The 19,237-nt window shown below is 35.3% G+C and overlaps 1 protein-coding gene across 3 annotated transcripts in view; it reads right to left on the minus strand.

Annotated features, from left to right (window-relative positions):
- Positions 1-323: 323 nt before the first annotated feature.
- Map2k4 (mitogen-activated protein kinase kinase 4) overlaps positions 324-19,237 on the minus strand; it is a 125,444-nt gene continuing 106,530 nt past the window's right edge. For all 3 annotated transcript variants that reach the window (XM_026390516.2, XM_026390517.2, XM_026390515.2), the window contains 4 exons: positions 16,389-16,466; positions 12,652-12,800; positions 4,284-4,329; positions 324-2,912 (listed from right to left, as the gene is read on the minus strand). In XM_026390516.2, coding sequence (XP_026246301.1) covers positions 2,799-2,912; positions 4,284-4,329; positions 12,652-12,800; positions 16,389-16,466 — 387 coding nt within the window. In that variant the 3' untranslated portion in view covers positions 324-2,798. The remainder of the gene's footprint in view (positions 2,913-4,283; positions 4,330-12,651; positions 12,801-16,388; positions 16,467-19,237) is intronic.

Consider the following 19,237-nt stretch of genomic DNA (forward strand, 5'->3'; position numbering starts at 1 on the left):
CACAAACACAGTGCCAAACCAGCCTATTCAAGCTGCACCTATGTGTCATGACACATGTTGAACTATACCCTGCACCCCTTCCTTTAGCATGAAGAGCTGTGCAGGTCACGGCAACCAAGAAAGAAAATTGAAGAGACTGCTCGAACAGAAAGCAAAGCCGTATTTCATGGATACATCTGTGATTTCAAGGATAGGCAAAGAGAGCACAAGGAGAAGGTAAAAGAAAAGGAAGCCATAAACATTTTGGGAAGGAGATAATTTTAAGGCAATTTCCTTGATTCTTCCCCTCTCAAGGTGAAACTTCAGAAAATCAAATTACAAAGTCATCATCACATCCTAGATTTATTACAACTGACCTGCAGGCAAAAGGATAGAACTATTACATAAACACTTCGATTCCATGTATATATCTTAAATAGAGGAGGAATTCAAACAAGAATACAGGATAAAATATTCCAAAGCTCCAAGAAGCAGTTATGTTACTGAGCTCCATTTTTACAGACAAATAAGGCAATATCCCTGCACATTAGCTTTTTGATAATTTTTATACATTTTTATATGGTACAAGAGAAAAATAACCAGAGCTCACAATGTACAGTTCTTACACTATTTTCACAGTTTGTGAACACTATACACCCTTTTGTTTTAATAAAGATACATTGTAATAAACTCCTTGCCCTTAAGTTTATAGTTTATAATAATCTATGATTAATACACTAAAATTGCCTTTTTATGTGGTCATCCACACAATAGAACGGTCAGATTAGCTCCTGGACAGTCAGAATTGCTTTTATCTCCATTTGCATAATGGCAAAGTGACCCTATGCTGAGCCAGACGGGAAGATGACAGCAGAGAAACAAATTCCTCTTGAGTCCCCGGGAGCAATGGAGGATGATGGCTTGGTGTGGTTGAAGGAAGACATACAACAATGCCTTCTTTCAGAACACTGGGAAGTCTAAGGTTTAGGATGTCATGGGGGAGAAAATAGGGAAATTAGGCAAATGGACTAAAAAGATAAATCACGTTTGAAGTCTGCAATTTACAGAAGTATAACTTTAAACAGCACCATTCTCCCTTTATTGTTGTATTTATGACTGTCACTCTGGGAGGAGACACAGCAAAACCTGCTACAATTTGGTTCTATAATGGCATCACCTGCATCTCAGACCATGGCTGTTTAGATTCCAGTGTGCTTGGACCACTCACAGTGCTGCTTAACTACTATATAAAGCCTAATGTTCAGTGCCAGGGAGGCTGGAGCAAAACCTAACCAGAGTGTGGCTAATGGGTAAGTAAAGATAAAAAGCTAAAGATAGCCAATTTAAGTGACCTCTTACAACTGTTCAACTGTTCTGGGTTTTTCATCTTTTGGGTTTTTTTGGGGGGTAGAGTTCTAATTCTAAGAAATGAATGGTGAACCGCTACTCTAGCAGGCAACAAGTGACTCCATTTCCATTCTTCCTCTGGTCAAATGTGTCTCTAGAAAAGATGCCTCTTCATCACCTACCACATTGATTGGGCCCCGCTTTTCTCAGCCTTTTAAACATTACAGCATATGAGAGATTTGGGGCTAAAATTCTTGGTAAGAAACATCCCTGGTAATTATAAAGGTTTTACTATTAAAAATAAAAAGTGAAATACTGGATTAAGCAAAAGTTACACAGTGGTAATAGACCACAGGGAAACAGAGGTTCAGAAACTAAAGACCTGGACCAGTGGTGGCAAGAAGCAAACAAGTGAGATTTGGTCTTTTGCTGCCTACAAGAAATGTTTATCTAATCGATCAAGGCACATTGCTACTAGCTACTTCTCCCTGTTAATGAATTATGATGGCTAAAGTATCAGGCTCGGAACCAAGGGAAATCATAGACCTGCTACAAGTTGTTCCAAATAAGATACTAGAATTAAAAACATCTGTAAACTTTGCCCTCTGTACTTTTTTTTCTTCTTTCAGTCCTGGTGGTTTGTGGCAGGTGGAACATCAAGTTGGCAGCACACCGAATTCTGAGAATGAAAAATTCTTAGGATCAGCACCTTCTTTGACAAGTGGCAGACTCCTGAGTCTTCCCAATGAAGAGCAGAAGGACTGGTAAAGGAGAAAAGAACACATTCTGTCCTGTCTCAATATTTTAATGTTCACCTCTTTAAACGCAACATGGTTTTTGGTAAAGATAAATTCATTCTAATTTAACATGATATTTCAAACAGGAAATTTGGCTGAGCACATCGATTCCCAATCATCGACTGTGACTGTAAAGCAACAGAATATCAAATCAGTAAATCTATTGCACTTGGTGAAGAAAGTAAATTCCTCCTTTGTCTCCCAGCTCCAGAAGGCAATGTGTCTCACTGGCTGTGCAAGATCTTCTCACTCAAGCCCGAGTCTCTATGTTCAGACATAGTACATCCATCACTGCATCCTTCCAGGATTTGGAAGTCTGACAAAACACCATTCCAGTAGCTGTGTTTCCAGGTTTTGAGTCTAGAAATGAATTTAAGAAGTGATCTAATCACAGTCAACAACTTGATCGTACTGACTTCCAAATGTCATGAATATGTTCACCACGAAAGAGCAGGATGAGGTCTCTCTGACCAGCACTAACACTGTGTGATCGATCAGGTATTACAGGGATGCATGTTCTAGGTGACAGGAGTATACAGACATGATGGAAACGAACACCAATCTTATTGCACATGGTGTCTGGGCGAGCATTAAAAACACTGTGATACGGGATGAAACTCTTTACGTCTTGCTTCCTCTCAGCCCTTTTATCTATAGTCTGATGTAGCAGCGATATCAATCAACATACATGGGAGAGCTGGGAGTAGCTGGCATTTGATCCAGGATTTTACAAACATAGCATGCGACCTCAACGGTACGTTCTTCATACATCAAAATAAAGGGATGTTTCTGTAAGAAAATTAGGAGAAAAAAAAATCAAAAGTCTGTACAAAGTCCAAAATGAACTTTTCTCTTCTATATAGCACAGAATTGTAGGCTCCAGGCTACGTGTGGCAAGGCTAGCCTTTATTTTACGCAGTTACGTTAGAGGGTATGGATGTGCCTAGATGTGGTACATGGTGTTATGATTTGGAGATGTCATTCTAGAAATGAGGTCTGGGAACTTACCTATGTACTAGAGAGTATTGTTGAGGCAGACAGTGGAGTTGTTTGCTCCTCAGCATAAAACAAAGCAGTAGCCTCTACTACCCATCTGAGGCCAATAACAACTACATGAATACTAGGCCCAGTCCTCTTAGAACATAGGAATGAATCACAACCTCCATTTAAGCAGAAGGATCTTATACAAAGGAGTTTAGTTGTAATTTCTGTCACCCATTCCAAAAAAGGCCCAATAGAAACTTGCCATATGAGCTTCTGCCTGGTGCCCTCCAGAGCCTACGCCCAATCAATACTTGCTTCATTAATCCACTGCTATCAATATTTTTTTCTACAGACTCTCTAAGTACATCATCTGAATAACTTTATAATCGTTGCTGGGTTGACCATAAATTGAACTTAATACCCTTGGAGAGCTGGAAAATAAATGTGACAACCAAGGGAGTCTTTTCTTTAAAATCCTGCCCAGAGTTTAAAGAAAAGACTCCCTTGGTGGTGTCTACCTGTAATCCCAGTGACTCAAGTGAATGAGGCAGAAGGTTTACAAGTTTGAGGCCACCTTTAGCTACTTACCAAGTCCCTAAGAAACTTAGTCAGATCTGTCTCAAAAAATAAAAAGGGCTAGAGATGTAGCTCAAAGGCAAAGTGGACTCAATCCCCAGTAGCAAGCCTAGAGTAACATGCCTGGAGTAATAATACCACATCCAATAAAGTGCTTAAAATATCCAAGTTCCATGGGATGAAGAGAACTTGCAAAGAAATGTAAATAGGTCATAAAGATGTAAATCTGCATGTAAGCATTTTTAGAGGCAAAATAAGAATAAATAAGCTTTTCACTAACTTTTTCTTTCTTTTGGATGAGTTACAGCATACATAGACTATGCAGTGGAAAATGGCTTCTTAAATCAAAAGTTAGAGTTCTTTGATGAAATTTATAACATATTAAGACCAAAATTTCCATGAAAATGTAGCTAGTGAATATGGGGGAAAATTATAATGACAAGTTTTCTCTTTCCAAATATTTTCACTGCAGAACATTTTTTTTTTAAACTCGATAAGATCAAGCTGTTTGACAGGTCCATTGCTGGCTTAATGAACCTCAGCAAGCTCAGAGAATCTGAGAGAGGATTTATCTAAAATTTCCCAAAATCCCATACTCACCAGAAGTTCTTTATACTTTGGCCTTTTGGATTCATCCTTTGTAAGGCTAAGGTAACATAAAAATAACAGTGTTAAGATGAAGACATATTTACCCAAGTGTCTTTCTTTTCACAAATGAAATTTTAAAAAGAATCAAATTGCTTTTTCCTTCAAATACAAAGTAAGAAAGACAACTTGCCAAACTTAGAAAAGCACACTCAAAAAGTCTATAACTTCAGGATTTATCCTTAGGATATTTCAGTGTATGGTGGATCACTAGGAGAAAAATTAAAACAACACTAATTGTTGAAAGTTGACTAAATCATGGCATAGCTCCATGTAAGACTACTGTGTAGCTAAATATATGAATGTATATGTAAAAATAAAATTAAATATGTGTATTTTTAATGCACATACTTTAAAAAAACATAGAAATTATTCAAGAGAAATCGGCAATCTAGTAATCCTGAGAAGTAAACTATATTATGAATTTCATCAATTTACCAGTAAGATTTTTTAAACTCCTGTACTTTGTAATTCATTGGTACATTCTCTGGTCCCAAAGTATAACATGCTACAACTTTACCCAAAACTAATGTCATTATATAAGAACCCTGGCCCCGTGGGTATTCTCCCTGGAATTCTATCCCATCTAATATTGCCAGAAGTATTTTCATTTTGTTTCTATTTACCTCACCTTTGTTGGCCCTTATCTTAATCATTACTCCAACCTCAAATTCATTTTTTCCTATCAAAAGTTAATTAGTATTGGCAAAACAATTCACCTATGCTAAACTCACTGCTATATTTACTATCCCCCATCTTTTGTACTAGATGCTGCAAGGAGCTACATACATACCCTCTTTAAGAATAAAAGACTTACTGTTCCAAGGTGGAGATTGCTACAGCAGACAGCCATCTAATAATGTTAGCCTCTTCAGGATTACCTCAGCTAAGGAAAGCCACCTTCCCTTCCTGAGACAGCCTGTATCCAATGATGGATCCACAAAAGGGTATAAAAATCTAGGATCCTCGTGGCAAGTTTAATGCATCATCCTGGCTTCAAACCTTCCCAAGAAGACTGAGGTCGTTATTGAGACTGCAGTGCAGCTCAACTTCTCCTTCTGCCCATTCCTGCTTCTTTTCTTGCACTACATTTTGATCCCAAGATCACTGATTAACTGCCCATCTTTGTCTCAAAATTCTGCTTTTCAGGGTCCCAATCTATGACACCCTTCTTTTAGTTAACTTTTCTTCTAGGACAAGTATATCCTTTCAAAACACTCTATAAATGCCAAATTCTTGTGTGTCTCCATTCCCAAAAATGTCTGTAGTTTGCTTATTCTGAATGATATTTAAGTGCCTAAGTATAAATATTTAGGACTAGGCTGACCATTATTTTTCCCCTAAATATTCTGAAAGCAAGACTCCATTTTTGTTCTAGCAATCATTATTGTTGGTAACATGTTTGCTCTCAGCCCAGTTACCAATCTTTTGAAGGCCATCTGTTTTCTTTTCCTGCTATTACTTAGTCATTGTTCTACAGTTTTATTTCACTGCATTTTGGGTATGTTTACCTTTATCTTCCATGATACAGAGACTTTACCTTAAATTTGCAAAGCTACCCTAGATCAATTCTCAAATGTATTTACCCATAAACTCCTTAAATATTGCTTCTTCACCTCTGGAGCTGTCTTCTGCATTTCCATTATAAACATCTTAGACCCTCTCACTCTATATTCTGTTCTCTTTGATTCTTAGTTGCCTTTCATGTGATTTATTTTTGCTATGCTGGGGAAATTCCTCAGCTCCATTTCCATTTCCCTAACTCTGACTTCAGTTGTTTATAGTCCAGAGAATTTTAAGTCTGTTCTGTCTTTTATATCAATAGTTATTATTTTATTCATTCCTAAGACTTTTAATTAGTTTCATATCTAACTGTTCCATATCTATTTTATTTCTTCCTCAGTTTTATTGGAAGTTATATCTTCATAAGTTTATTTTAACTTATAAAGAATCCTAAATATGCTTATTACATTTTACAATGTATTTCAGGTCATTCTATAAGTTCATCACAACTTAAAGGAAATTCATGTTCTATTTTGTTGGATACTTTTGTTAATATTAGACTTCATGTATTTGGGGGTTTTAGTTTGCAGATTCGTTTTGAAAAGAATGTGTTTAACCTTCCACACATATGTATAAATACGTGAATGACTACTAAGTACTTGAACGGAAACAGCAGTTAGTAAGAAATCATATAGTTCAGTTTCCAGCACCAATAAATATAACAAGGTCCTATAAAGTACCTTTCAAATTCCAGTTCTATGTTGGTAATTAGAACCATGACAGATCCAGCCCTCTGGTTACAAAAATATTATCTATGGTATTGTCATTCTGCAGTCCTGCTGTTTATTTAGAGCTATGGTCCAGACAGTGACTGACATCAATATATTTTTATCCAGACCCTGACTTCTGAAGAATGACTCTAATTCTTGTTGGTCCCCTGTGCAAAAAGAGCATTTGTAAAACTCTGATCCTAGCTGCTACTACCTACTTCTGGATCTGGAAAATAGCAACCCCATTGGCTTCAGTCCTACACAGCATCTTAGAAGTATTTCTATTACATTTTTCTCCCAGATTTACTTTCTCTGTAAAACTACTACGCCTTTTTGGTTTTATGTTTTTCTGCCTCGTCTACTAGAGCAGAAAACTGTCAACATATAAAAACATGATGATATTTAGGTGGAAATCTTAAGCCAAATTCCCATTAACACTGATTGTCTTCTGTATCTGATTACTGCTGACATAAGTAATCTGTTTTGATAATCATATTAACCCCAATTAGATTATCTGATAAGGTAGCCACTAGCCAAATTAATTCCAATTGAATATAAAATTTACTTCCTTACTCACACTAGCCACATTTCAAGTAGCAAACAGGTACTGCATTGGACAAAGCAGATTACAGAACATTTCCATCTTCTCAGTAAATTCTACTGGAAGGGCTTCAGCATTATCTTCAGTCCATCAATTTCCCTTCAATTATACCTAATGTGTTCAAAGGTTAGCTACTGAATGCTTTTAATTTTTTATTTATGCTTTTTATTTCTAGCAGTTCTGTTTGGTTCTTTATAAATCTGTTCACTAGTTGCTTTTTCTTATTTTTTTTTTTTTGGTACCAGTTATTGAATTTTAACCACTGAGCTACATCCCAGTGCTTTTTTTTAATATTTTAATTAGAGACAGGGTCTCAGTGAGTTGCTTAGGGCCTCAATAAGTTGCTGCATCTGGCTCTGAACTTGAGATCCTCCTGCCTCAGTCTCACAAGCCACTGGGATTACAAGCGATACATTTTTTTTTTCCTATTTCTGGTCATTCTAAAATTTGAAGTCTTTGTAAATCTATCCTTCCTATCAATTGTTTCCATCAATTTTGATTCCTTAATGTTGGCAATTTTTTTGGTGGAATATTCACATTCATTTAACTTTTATCTTTGGGAATTTTTTATTTTATTTATTGTGCCGGGGATTTAACCCAGGGGTGCTCTACCACTGAGCCATATCCCTAACCCTTTTTATTTTTGAGACAAGATCTTACTAAATGCCTGAGGGCCTCCCTAAGTTGCTGAGTTTGTCCTCAGACTTGAGATCCTCCTGCCTCAACCTCCTGATTCACTGGGATTACAGGCATGAGTCATCATGCCCAGCTTAAGGGTTCTTTATTCCTGAATTTGAGATTTTGCTTCTTCTGTCCATTAACTGGAGGGAGAGTGAGGGTGTCTTTCCTCCCCTGGGCTTAAAATTGCTGTTTTCAAAATTATTAAATTATCTGCTTTAGGTATATTTCACAGTTTATGTATAATCAGGAATTCAACAGCAAACTCATATTAAGGTTTTATTATAATTTTAAATGTTTTGATACTCTCTTGCCTCCTATAATTTCTGATTTCACTTAGTTTCAGAGTTCTGTGGATTCATTAGTCTTGTATCAACTCTTGATACATTTTAAAATGCACTTTAATTGTATCAACTCTTGATACATTTTAAAGTGCACTTTAAAATGATTATCCAGTATTTTGAAAGTACTGTGCAAGATATCCAATGTATCCAAGAATCCTAAAGTGGCCACACACATCCTTCTGGAGCAGTTTCTCTACTCTTTAGGTACTGCTTTGACTTTGTGTTTTTCTACACTGGTATATATGGGGGTAGGGGGGATTCTGTGTTTTAAACTGAAAGCCTATTAAGTCTTCATCTTTTCTCATAATATAATCTAGATGTGACTCCTTTAGTTAATTTGGTCTGATAATTCAAGGAATCACGTTTTTCTTCAACTAAAGGGCATCTTTTTCTTAATCCCTTCTCTGCTTACTATAGAATATACTGTATTTTTCTTCTATGTCTCTCATTATTTACCATGTTCACCTTTTTATTCCTTTCTTCTGAAAGATTTGGTTAATTTGCAACATACAATTTTGCTGCATACCATTAATTCTTTCCTTTTAACAGAAATCATGTTTACCACATGAAGACAACATTTCCTGAGTTCCAAGTATTATGTCCTCACAAAATTTTCACCAATTTTTTCAGTGACAATTTCCCAAGAAAATATTTTTTCAAATTTTCCATTCTGGTACAATTCTCTGAACCACTTGGTGTTTTCATTTGTCAGTGAATTTGCTTTTCTTTATTTCTTCATTCCTAAAAAGGTCAAAGGGTTTATCAAATTCCACATGTTGATCTCAGGTATAGACCTAGACAATTGTGAGAAACAGGTGGAGAGCCATCACTCTCATCATCACCTTGCCAAGCAGCTTATTTTCTGAGTTTAAGAGCTTTGTATGACATTCCTACCTTCTAGTGAATACAAAAAAGCATCTTCACTAGAAGTTACTTTTAGCAAAGTCTGAGCATTTCTTTATAGGTTCTTTCTAAAAGGCATAAGGCAGGAGTGAACACAGACTGATTATCCCTAATCTGAAAACATAAAATCTAAAATCCTCCAAAATATGGTATATTTTAGTGCTGATGTTATGTCATAAGTGAAAAATTTCACCATGAAACTGTTTCATGCACAAACCATTAATCACATAATGTGAATATAGTACAAGGTGTGTATGAAACACAAATGAATTTCTTGTTCAGACTTGAGTCCCATTTCCAAGATGTTTCATTGTGTATATGCAAATATTCCAAAAATCTAAAAAAAAAATCTGAAATCTGAAACATTTCTGGTCCCAAGCATTTTGGATAAAGGATACCAAACCTTTATTGTCATAGAATTTCAGATGCATGTGGGATCTAGAATAAAGACATTTCTAGGATTGACATTTTTAGGACTGAGATTTCATTCCTAATTGTCTGTCCCACAGCTGCCTTTTCTTCCAGGTTTTGCTGTCACAGCTAGAGAGTTGTTCAGGTTTTACATATTCCTTTTAACTTTTTTTCCTCTCTGCACAAGATGGTCAATCTACCCCTGAATTCAATTTCATCTACACAGTTTCACAAAAACTTCTCAAGGATAGAACTTTTGGTTCTTTTCCAGGACAAATACTGCCCCCCATCTCCCCTGTTTAAAACAGTCCATGGGTGATTTTTAAAAGAAAGTTAAATATAGGAAAGAGTTTAAAATGTGAGCTGAGTCCTTCATTTGAACCATATCTTCACCCTTGTTTTTTCCTTAAGGAAACTTTTAATTTAAGCAAACATACAGAGAATGGCACAATTCCTAACCATAAAACTAAAATAAAGGGAACAATATTCTTCCATCACCTTATATTAATTCTGTCTGCTTTTAACTTTCAAAGAGAACCATATTGAGATTTTTTTTCATGCTGTTGAGTGTAAGCAAAATTTGATCTTCCCCTTTGTTATATACTACGGTCTAAATAATGTAAACTTAATCTCTTCTATTGTTAACATATTTTATAATCATAGATTATCATGAATGTGCTTTTATGAACCTTCTTGTGTCCTTTAGTATATTGAAGTCCACACAATTCTGTTGGATATATAATTAGGTCTTGAATTGCTAGATATACTTCAGCTGTGTTTGATACTGCCAGCATTCCAAGGGACTGCATTAGTCGACACTCCTACAAGGTATGTATGGAACTTCCAGGTGTTTCAGATCCTCACCAACACTTGGAACTGTCATTCTTTTAAATTGTAGTGTTCTGGTGATTGCAGTGGTTATCTCATTGTAATTATGATTTGCTTTCCCCTGGTGACCAATAATGCTGAGTGAGCACCCTTTAATCTATTTACTGATCTCTTAAACATATCATCTTTCAAAGTGCCTTAAAATATTTTGCCATTTTGGGTTGTCATTTTCCTATTTAAAAAGGTTTTGTATTTATAAGTACTCTATACATAGTCTGTCCCAAGTCAAATATCTCTATGAAAATCTTTATCTATTTCAGGGTGATAAAAATATTCTATTATTCTCCTTGTGCTTTTAATTTATAAAACAGAAGAAATTCAGTTTTGCAGGAAAAAAAGTGCAAAGAGTGAGAAATGTGGCTAGAGCAATAAACCAAATCCAACTCACTGGGCTTTGAAAGTAATGTTAACTTAGACTATTCTAAGAATCTGAAAATCTCCAGAACAGTGTTTCTTAATCTTTTTTTCATTATTGCCCTTTTCTACTAGGAAATTTAAATCCACAGATGTACTGTGAATCTTTTTATTTTCTATAGGTCTAGGGAGGCAGGGCTACAAACCAATGTATAATTCAAGATTTTCTGTCTCTCCAAAATCAAATTTAGCTTCCTTGAGGACACTATTACTCCATTAAGAATGCTTGCCTATATAATTTTACATAGAGAAGCAACATGCTCAGATATGCATCATAAAAAAACAGAACTGATAAAAAGAAGATGGTATTGCTGGATTATGAGGAAAATAATTAGAAAACTGAATGATCCAGGTTAGAGATGATAGACAATATCCAAGATAAGGATATGTGACAGGAAGAACAGACAAAGGTGGAAAGTGAATATAAGCACACCTAGAAATAAATATACTTCAACTGTAGACCTGAAAGATTTTATCTGTAACTATTAACCATTATTGCACCAAAGGAAACTGAAATAAAAACATAATGCATGTACTATACATACATAAAACAAAACCAATAAAGAGATCTAGGAATTAAAAAGAAACCAACTCTGATGCAAGGTCCATAGGTAATCATTTTAGATGTGACACAGGATTTTTAACCAAATATTTCATTAAAAAAGAGTATGTAGAATAAGGAAAAAAATAGACCTGTAATCCTAGCTATATGATTGTAGGCAAGCCTGGGCAACTTAATGAGAAACTATCTTAAAATAAAATAAAAAGGGCTGAGGGTATAGCTCAGTTAGGGTGCTCTTAGGTTCCTTCAATCTCCAGTACTACAAAAAATAATTAATAAATATACCTAGAAATCTTTCTTTCCTCTCTGAAATACCAACACAAAAGGAGAATTTGGGTAGAAAAGATGAAAGATACTTGAAAAGTACAGTTAGACAATATTTTCTAATTATTCAAAGAGAGGACAAGACTAGACCCTGAAATAGAAATGTTTAAAGACCCAGACAGAGTGCAAACAGCCTTCCTGGCAGGAAAAAAAAATAGGGGTGGGGGTGGGGAAGGCATGTTAAGAATAAATAAGATATACTAGATAGGTTTATAAGCAGAAGCCAGATAGACTATCTTTATATCAGGTTGAATAACAAGTAATTATCAAAATATTCATGTAACAAAAGGGTTCTATTTAAAATGGAGACTACAACAGTCAGATATTATTGCCATATCTAAATATATTTATTTGTAGGTGTCAAGTACACATATAAAAGAACTCTTTTTAAAAGTAGACAGACAATATCAACAAATGTGGGGTCCTCACCATCTTTGAAATAAGGTTTCAGAGAGCAAATATATATAGTTCTACTAATTAAGTCTTGGTCCTGACCTTACTACATACGCCCAATGTTCTGTTGTATCAGAGTAAAGATCCATGCCTGAAAGTCTGATATGGCAATGTCTTGACTTTTAAAGCTTTCAAGTGATTCTAGTATCATTTCATTGTGAGAACCACATCAGGATAAGATGATCAGCAGTCTCACCTAGAGGTTTAACCTGGTTGTACAGGTACTAGAAGTCTGGAGGCAGCAGCTTCACCACCCACAGTTGTTTCTCACACATACCTGAGCAGCAGAATAGGAGGGAGCACTGTGCAGGCTAGCTAGTGCCTTTCACACCATCACAGAGAGCCAGAATCCTAGCCTGGAAGTCAGGATGATGTGACCAAGGGTCCCTCCTATTTATACAATGTTGTTAATATGAAATAATATTGCTATTCTCATCACATGTGTTTGGGATTTCATAAATCAAGTACTCACCACAAGTTGACAAAGTTGATGAAACTTGGGGAGAATTCCCTTTCCTCGGAATTACTCAGCTGTGGAGGATCTCCTTTCACAACTTGTGTTAGTTGATCAAATACACTATTCCACTTTGGATAAGGAAATCGGCCTGTGGCCAACTCGTACTAAAGAGAACAGAGAAAAAAGTAAAATATACTAAGTATTACTTATTACTCCCCACTGGAATGACTATGATGATAATCTAAACTCCAAGCAAAACTCTGTAAAAGCCTTGAATCAACTAAGATAAGGTAGGGGTAGTATCTTCAGAATCTTCAGATGGGTAAGTGCCTTATGTTTTATTTAGAAAACTATGGATCAAATTTGAGGACTTGGACTAAAGGTAAACACCAAAATTTAACCTAAATTATGTCCCCACAATGCATGCCCTGGTCAGTCTCTGTTTCTAACTCCTTTATATAAGAGAATCTGGAAGCTTGGTTTATAACTTTTTTTAGTACAGGCTTTCTGCACAATTTGTAATTACCCGAGTGGAAGGCCATGGTCTAGTAGAGCGGTCATATTCCTTTGTAAGTTAATACAAAATTAAATAATCATAAACCTAATCTGGCAGGGTGCAGTGGCACCTGCTTGTAATCCTGTGGCTTAGAAGGCTGAGGCAAGAGGATCACAAGTTCAAAGTCAGCCTCAGCAATTTAGCAAAGTCCTAAGCAACTTATCAAGACCCTGTCTCAAAAAAAAAAAAAAATTATATATATATATATAAAGGGGCTAGTGCTGTGGCTCAGTAGTTAAGCACTCCTGGGTTCAATCCTGGTACAAAAAAAAAAAAAGTACTCTAATCCGAGTTTAGAGAAAACAATGTGTAGATCCTGTTCTACAGTTATTCTGTAGTTACTACAACTTCAATAACAATCAGATTTTATTATTACAGAAGAAATCAAGTCAGGGTCAAATCCTTCACTCTGAGTAAAGAACTCAGGACAGAATCTCTAAAACCTTACAAAACAGATCTGAAGACTCTTACGTTCCAATTCATCAAGAATCAAAATCAAGTACTCATATTCTCACCTTTTCCCTACTCTGTTCTGAATATAATGAAAACCTAGGAGTTATGCTTTTTAAGAAAGAAACTGTCTGCTGCATAGCATAATGAATCCCATTTTATGTTTTTTGACATGTAGCTGACACAGGAGAATGAGATACCAAATAATATAAAGAAAGATGGCATCAGAGAGTGGGGGAGAGGGGGCGGAGAGGGAGAGAAAGAGAATATGAATGTGAACAAACACCATCTCAGAAAACGGTTTCAGCCTTTTCTCTCTGAAAAAGCCTGTTTTAAAAGCTGGGCACAGTGGCACATGCCTATAATCCCCAGGACTCAGGAGGCTGAGGCAGGAGGATCACAAGTTCAAGGCCAGCTTGGGCAATTTAACAAGACACTCTCAAAAATAAAAAAGACTGGGCATATAGCTCAGAGGTAAACTGTCCCTGGTTCAATTCCCAGTAACCCCCCAACACCACCAAAGGCCTCTGTTAGATCTCTGTTGTACCCTCATTTATGCATATGTGGGAAAGCAAGAAGGTATGCATGCACACATGAAATTTTTTCCTTTGGCTGAGGTTTCTTTGTTAAAATTACAAATGCTTTGAAAGAAACAAATGGCTAGTCATAGCATTAGGAATAAAATTTCATTAGATTCATTCTTGAGAACAGATTTTTTAAAAAGAAGAAAAAAAGGGGCTTATATACCATAAAATACTCAGGATTTAGTAATTAATTTCATATGTCATAATTTTTTTATTATTCCTATGAAAAATAAATTATTAAATAAGTGCAAGTACTAAATACCTTGCTTTTAAATAACAAGGGTTAGACAAAAGTACTTCAAGAAATTTGCTTTAAAAATTTTCTTTGTTAAAATTTTAAAGGTCTGGGGAGGTGAAGATAGCAGAGTAAGAGAGAAGGGTGCTTTCCAAACTGCTCTGTGGCATGAGTCCAGGAAAGTAGATAAATAGATTATCAGTGAAGAAAAAATGTCCAATATCCATCAATGACTTCAAACAATACATTCTAAATGTACAATAGCTTTAATAGTTTCATCTATTTACTCATGACTTCAGTATAAACCATATAAATTATTTCACTAAAAATGTGTACAGAAATTAAATTTAGTATCTAAAATTTTAAAAAGATGTAAAGGTCTAGGGCTATAGCTCAGTGATAGAACACTTGACTAACAGGCACAAGCAAGGTCTTGGGTTCAATTCCGAGTACTACACTAAAAAAACAAAAACAAACAAAAAAACCTTTCATAAAACAAAATTCTTCATGTATGTGTTCTTTAACATAATTGATATTGTTGCAGATAGATATTTCTGAATTCATTCAAACTACAGGTCTTGCTAGAGTCTTTAGAAGCAGTTGTCAAGACCCTTCTTTAGCCAGTTAGTTTCACAATCAGAAATGATTGTAAGAAGTATCTCCTGTATTTGGACACAAGAAAAAAGTAGGTAGAGTTCTTTGCAGAGGTGAGCAATTAGCCTTAAACTATACAGAGAATTCATTAGTCTGGTAATATTACTCATCAAGAATAACTAGTGGGATGGAGTTGTGGCTCAGTGGTAGAGTGCTTGCCTAGCATACCTGAGGCATTGGTTTCGGTCCTCAGCACCACATAAAAAGTAAATAAATAAAAGTGTATTTTAAAGAAAATTTTAAAAAAGAATAACTAAAAAGAGTATATTATTATGGCAATGCCAATGAAAAAAAATGGAGCTTATTTAAAAAACTACAATAAAGCTCACTGCCATGAATCTTTGAATCTCAACTATGGGATCCTAGGTAGCTCAAACTGAAAGAGAAAAATGCAAAAGAAAGGTTTATGCTATCTCACAGGCCAGTCCCATCTTGTGCAGAAAATTCACAAACAATGTAGAAGAAAGTATAGAATCTTTCCAAAAATCAGAAAAATCTCAACAAGTCCTGGTAAAAAATAAAATTTGGAAAACTGGAAATAAGCACATAAAGATATTGTTACAGACTAAGTGTTTATATTCCCTTAAAATCTGAATGAATGGCCAGGCACAGTGGCACATGCCCATAATCCTAGCTACTCAGGGCTGAGGCAAGAGAACACCAAGTTCAAGGCCAGCTTTGGCAACCTAGGGAGAGCCTGTCTTAGAATTTTAAAAAATAAAATAAAAAGGACAGGGGATACAGCTCAATTGAGGAGTACCCCTGGATTCACACTCCAGTAATTTGGGAGGGGGGTGTCGAATATATGTTGAAACTCAATTTCCAAGGTGACAGTATTAGGAGATGGAGTCTTAGGGAAGCCATTAGATCAGGAAGGTAGAGCCCTCATAAATGGAATTACTGCCCCTACAAGACAGACCCCAGATAAGTACCTTGGCCCTTCTGCAGTTCACTAGACACAAAAATCTGTCAGCATCTAGATATTGGGTTTCAAATCCTCCAGACCTGTGAGAAATCAATTTCTATTCCTTGATAAATCATGCAGTTTATGATTTTTCATTAAATCAACCCAAACTAGGATACTTTTTCTATGTGATCAAAATTTCAGTACAATCCACTGGTATCTTTATATTATTTGTTTATCTTTACTTATTTGTTTCTGGTTGCTCGCTGCAAATGAGTCAAGTTCTCATTGTTCTTTCCTCAGTATGTTTCACTTCTAACTTTCCTACTGTTATACTATTATGACAAGGTTTGGTCAACATAAACATACCAATGTAATCCCCAAACTCCAGACATCAGAGCGGACATCATATCCTTGTCGTGATGCACTTGGGTCTATTCTTTCAGGCTAGAACACAAAAAGAAATCAAGGTTACTAACTATGCTTACCCTCAAGGAACACACAATTGGAAGCCAATAGTTGGGAAGGTAGTTAAAATACTAGCACATTCCTAGAGGATCTATGTTTACCACAAGAATGGGAGTAACAGGAAGCCATTATTATATTGAAAACAAACAAAAAATAATTCAATGGCTGCTTTCATGAAGGGAACACACAGCAACTCTTTCAATTTCTTCCCCTAAGGACCCAAAGCATTTATAAAGCTGAAACTGAGAATGTCAATAGGGGGAAAAGGAAAAAAAATTGAAAATATAAAAAATTACAAAGTTAGATTAGTAAAACTTAGTTTAGCTGTACAGGGGGAAAAGCTGTCTTCTAATTTTACCAGTCTTTTGTTTCAGTGGACAAAGCCAAACCACAATATATTTGAGACACAAAAGCAAAACGGTAGCCTAAATTCATTATAATTATTTTACCTATTCTTCACAATAAATCTATATTTATCAATTATGTATTATGTTTGAAAATCTCTATTATTCATTATTAGCTAAATCAAAGCACTGCAGTACAGTCAAAATATTACCTTGTTATTTGAAAAGCAAAAACCACTTTTAGTAATTTCTGTAAAGGGAGCACCTTTACATTTCCTTGAAATTAGGTGCCATCATTTACACAGTAATGCCAGGGATGGAGAAGAAAAGAAAGTGAGAGTATCACTGGCACAGAATCAACAATGGATCCTTAGCTAAGGCTGATAATAACTGTTGCTAAAAAGAAATGCCCAGAAAAGCATTAACAGCTGACTGTATTACACTCTGCCTATCAGCAACAACTAATTTGGAGACCTATATATTTTAATTTGAACATGAATACTATGCTGCATAAATATTTATGAAAAGCTACTTACTTTGTTTTTAGTTGTGAATACATTTATTCACCTTATTACAATCACAGTACATAAAACTCCCGTCTATTCAATCAAGAGAAAAAAATATTCCCCAGCATCAGCAGCAATAAATGAGTTTTCCATTGGGAGGACTCAATATTCTAAAAAAGCAACCATCAAGTTAATTTACAAAGCTTAATAAAATACCAATAAAATTACATCTGTTTTTATAAATATACTAATATTCATCTGAAAAATATAGAAAATTAAAAGTGAAGTCCAGAAATAGTCCTAAATCCAAAAGAACAGTATGAATATTGATTCAAAATAATGGAATTTGGAAAAAACAGATAATTTTTAAAAAATATTTAAACTGGTTAACTGTAGGGAGAAAAGGTGTATCCTTCCCTTTCCTTTGACAATCACTAGAATTGACAACAGAATTTTAAAACAAGATATTAAAAAAAAATATTGGGCTAGAGTTATCGTTCAGTGATAGGGAGTTGGTTCAGCATATTTGAGACACTGGGTTCAATTCCCAACACTGGGACAAAGAACAAGAAGACTTAATCTTAGACCTAGGTGCAGTGTCTCATGCCTGTAATCCCTACTAAGTAGGCTGAGGCCAGGCAGGAGGGTAACAAATTCAAGGCCAGCCTGAGTAACTTAGCAAGATTCTGTCTCCAAAAAAAAAAAAAAGAATCAAACGGCAGGGAAATCTACCTCAGTGGCAGAGCACCCCTGGGCTTAATCCCTGATACCACATTAAAAAAAATAAAACAAAACAGTTAAACTTAGGCACTAAAATAAAATTTATAGCTATTTCCAATCTTAATGAGGAAGAATTTTCAAGACATGACAACAGCCAGAAAGAAACTTGTTTTTAAGAAAACGAAAAACAGTTTGGTGCAGGGGCACACACCTGTAATCCCAGTGACTCGGGAGGATTACAAATTTTGAGGACACCCTCAGCAACTGAGTGAGATTCTAAGCAATTTAGCAAGACCTTCTCTCAAAATGAAGAAAGAACGAATGAAAGAAAGAAATAAAGAGAGAGAGAGAGAGAGAGAGAGAGAAAAGAAAGAAAGAAAGAAAGAAAGAAAGAAAGAAAGAAAGAAAGAAAGAAAGAAAGAAAGAAAGAAAGAAAGAAAGAAAGAAAGAAAGAAAGAGACAGACAGCTAGCTAGGGATGAAGCTCAGTGGTAAAGCATCCCTAGGTTAAAACCCTATTATAAATAAAACAAAACACCTCGACAGGCTCCCATTAGAATTCTCTATTTTTATAATTCAACACAAAATGTAAAATTTAAAGACAGATGACAAACTCTGAGAACACACATATATTATAAAAGGGTTAAAATTCTTTTATATAAATATGAAAGATTCCTAGTAGAAAAACAGATAAAAATAATATATAAAAGTGGCCAAATATAAGAAAAAGAATAAAAACACTTAATTTTATTAACGAATTTTAAAACATACAACCAAAGCACTACTACATTAAAAGGAGATTCCACTCTGACCTATCAGTTTAGCAAAGCTATAACTGTAAATTTCTGACACAGATTACCAGAGGAGATTTAGATTGTTTAGAAAACAAACTCTTCTGATGATACTTTTCTCAAAGGTGCCAGAATATGTGAACACTGTACATACAAGATATTACAATAAAGCAAATCACAAGTACAAAACACATAAAAATTATGTTTACATAACTATGTTTACATCTATGCAATGATAAAAAAAAAAAAAGCTAATGATCATCTGAGCCTTCCATGAGTCAAAGGCTGGTAGAGAGATCTTGCCTCTATGTTGATGGCTGCTGAATTATCAGGATGGCTAGTGATGAAGGCTAGGTTAGCTGCGGCAATTTCTTAAACTAAGACAAGAAT

This window comes from Urocitellus parryii, chromosome 7 (genome assembly GCF_045843805.1).
Source record: "Urocitellus parryii isolate mUroPar1 chromosome 7, mUroPar1.hap1, whole genome shotgun sequence".
NCBI lineage: Eukaryota > Metazoa > Chordata > Mammalia > Rodentia > Sciuridae > Urocitellus > Urocitellus parryii.